The sequence below is a fragment of the Loxodonta africana genome, chromosome Y (genome assembly GCF_030014295.1).
Source record: "Loxodonta africana isolate mLoxAfr1 chromosome Y, mLoxAfr1.hap2, whole genome shotgun sequence".
Classification (NCBI taxonomy): domain Eukaryota; kingdom Metazoa; phylum Chordata; class Mammalia; order Proboscidea; family Elephantidae; genus Loxodonta; species Loxodonta africana.
This window is the reverse complement of record NC_087370.1, coordinates 2905362-2908445: the sequence shown is the minus strand read 5'-3', so window position 1 is coordinate 2908445 and position 3084 is coordinate 2905362. Positions and strand designations below refer to the sequence as shown.

General features: G+C 59.2%; 1 protein-coding gene across 1 annotated transcript; it reads right to left on the bottom strand.

The window, feature by feature from the left end:
* Nucleotides 1–1179: 1179 nt before the first annotated feature.
* Nucleotides 1180–1949, bottom strand: LOC135228987 (PC-esterase domain-containing protein 1B-like). The gene is given in 2 exon segments (XM_064278726.1): nt 1180–1388; nt 1391–1949. Coding segments are annotated over 2 exon segments (768 nt in total).
* Between the last annotated feature and the right edge of the window lie 1135 nt (nt 1950–3084).

The following is a 3084-nucleotide window of genomic DNA, read 5'->3' as shown; positions in this document are numbered from 1 at the left end:
CATTGTTCCATTAAGTAAAAGCTCCTCAAGTGAGGAAAGAGAAGCTGGTTCCTCTGCCAAGGAAACACCCTGGCTGCTAGAAAAGCTGTCAGAGTCTCCCAAGTGCGTGCAAATAAATTAATTCACCTTATGGGTATGGAAAACCGTCTGGGAGGCTTGTTTTTTCACCAGCCCTGAGAGGCACTTAATGTCAGCTCACCGAATTGAGCATTGGATCTTGCTAAGTGGTGAAGCGCAGCTCAACTTCGGGGCTTTTCTTAACAAGTAACTCTTCTACAGAAACTACAGGTAATTGGAAGGAATGGATTTCGCCTGATTGCCTCTTTGGCCCTGAAAGCAGCAGAAGCCCCCGAGAAGGCATTCTTGACTCCCTGCTCCTTGCCCCAAAAGGCACCCAGAACATAATGGGAGTGACAGGCTACACAGATCCATTATGGACACACTGCCAGGGCGCAGCCCCACAAAGACTCCGCAGAGACAGACATTGTGTTTGTGAAGGCACTTTTTAATTCGCAGTTTGCTTGTATATCAAGTCAAGGAGGAGACAGCCGTGGGGGTGTACGTCTGGTATCTGCTCCTGTAAGGCCTGTCGCTGCTGAGAGGGGTGGAGGGGTGGCTGGAGGTGTTTCAGACCTGCATGCCTAGGCCATCCCCCAAGGAAGGGTCCAAGGGGGAGAGGATGGCCTACATGGAGGGGTGGCTACAGAATCCTTGCCTGTGGTCAAGTCTGGGGCTGCGGTCCCTGCCCCTGCGCCTCTCTGGCCCTGCAGGGGGACCTGGGGGGTAAGGTGGAGAAGCCCGGTGAACCACGCGGCGCTGGTGAGAATCAGAGGCCCTATGTATTCGGCCGTGGCGGGGCTGCCGGCCAGTGGTCGGGTTTGCGTCTTCGCCATATCTAGTGTGCTGCGCATAGGCGTCGCCAGAGCATGGCTGGCGCTGCAGGGATTGGTCCCACGGCAAAGTGGAGTCATGGCCGCTGGGCTGGCAGCGCCTGCGAACCTGGGGCGGGGATACAGGGGGTCTCTGGAACTGAGCGATTGGGCGTGCGGGCCTAGGTGGGCGTGAAGGCGGGGCCTCCTCACCAGATTCCCCTCCGCGGCGCTGGAGCAGCCTGTAGCTCCCGGGCGCTCTGAGAAGGCTCTCGGGGTCTTCCCAGATCCACCTGCCCACGGGGTCATCTCAGGGCAGGTCCACGCCCCAGGCGTCGGCCAGGTGGGCCAGCAGCAGCTGCGAGAGCCTTCGGTGAGCGTGTTGGTTCCAGTGCACGCCATCTGGCTGCCGGTGCTGCCAGGAGTGCCGGAAGTGGAAATGCAAGTCCAGCACGTCGAAGCCGAGCCTGCTGGCCTCAGCGGCGCTGTAGAAGTTGGCCTCCACCACATTATCCCGAGGCACGCGGTCGGGGGCATGCCCTCAGGCGGCAGGAAACCCCCCGAGACCGTCTCAGCCACTGGCATGGCAGTGTTCCACACCACGAGGCAGGACTCGGGCAGCACCTGGCGAAGGCGCCAGAACAGTGTCTCCAGCTCCCTCCTGTAGCTCCACATGGAATCCTGGCCATACCTGGACAGGTCCCAGAGGCAGGAGTTCATGATGACCACGTCTGGGCCGTGCTCGCCCCTCAGCAGCTCCAGCAGGACTTTCTCCACGTACCGGGAGTAGGCGCGCGTGAGGAAGTAGAAGCGCACAAGGTGGTGTGTGGAGCAGAACTCGCGGACTTCGCGGTAGTGGGTCCCGTTGTGCATACGGCCTCACCAGCCGCCGTGCAGCAGCCTGTCCTGCTCGAAGCTCATCTCGCCCTTGGCCTTCAGCTGACTGCTTGAGAGCAGGCAGTCCTTCTGCAGCAGGAGCACCAGGTCCTTGTACACGGCCCTCTGCACCGAGTCCCCCATGACGACCACGAACTTGTTGTGCAGCAGCTGCCGGACTTCGGACGCCCTCAGGTGGACCATGGTGGCTGGGCGAAGGTGGCCTAGCTCCTGCCTTCCCTCAGGGCGGGTCCCGAAAGAGCTCTGGACCGAGGGCTGAGCGGCTGCTGCCAGAGACGGAGAGAAGGCAGGCTGGCTGGCTGGCTGGCGGTTGTCGGGGCGGCCGGGCGGGCAGACGGGGGGCTGTTTAATGCAGCTGGACTGGCCTGGGCCTGGGCGGGGAGGAGAAAGGGGGCAGCATCCGGGGCCCTGAAAGCCGTCTCGCCAATCCCGAGGCCCACGGTGTGATCTCTGAACCCACGGCCCTGCGCCCGTACCCGGCTTGGCTCCCCCTGGTGGAGGGCAGCGGTGCTGACACTGATGCTGTTGGTCTGGAAGGATGTAGGCGGTTCCCTCCTCAGCCACCACCTGTGCTCCAGGCACTGGGACAAGGTCTGTCCTGTGGGAGAACCAGGCCACTTCCAGGGCCGTGGCCCAGTCGGTGGTGGATCCACATTCAGGATTTCCAGGCAGCGTTGGCGAGAATACTCAGGAAAACATACTCATCTTAGTTCCACAATTATTTTGTCTTTGTTTTCATTTTGTCTCTCCTTCCCAATCCCATTGTGAGTATCCCTGCCCGTCTAAGAAATGACAAGAACACATCCCATGACCGATCACTGTCTTTGTCCCAGGGTAAAGTCTGGAGACCACTTCTAACACAGTGTCACAACAGGGGTGTGAGAAGCCATACCCACAAGGTACGGGCCATGATGGTGTCCCCAAGGAGCCCATCCTTCACCCTTCCATCTGCACACCCAGTGCTCCTGAGCTGAGGCCTGGCCACCACACATCCCCTCTGCATTTACCCAGCGTTGCCCTTTGGAGAATAGATGCAAAGGAACCCTACGGTATGTAAAGTGGGTGGATGGTTTACCCTTCCTGGACACCTTCTTCTGGGCAGTCATTCTGCCTGTCTGGGGATTCCCCCGGGGTGTCCAGTGTAGAACTCCTGCCGTCCACCACCTTTTTGCACTAAGAAATGGCCTCTGGTGTGGTTCAAGCAGGGTGAGCTTCATATCCTACTTCTCGCTCTTACAAATTAGGCTGCTATTACACTTTTGTAGGTGGACTTGTGCAAAAAGAGAGCTCCAGCTCTCAGTAAAAGCCCGGAGCTGCA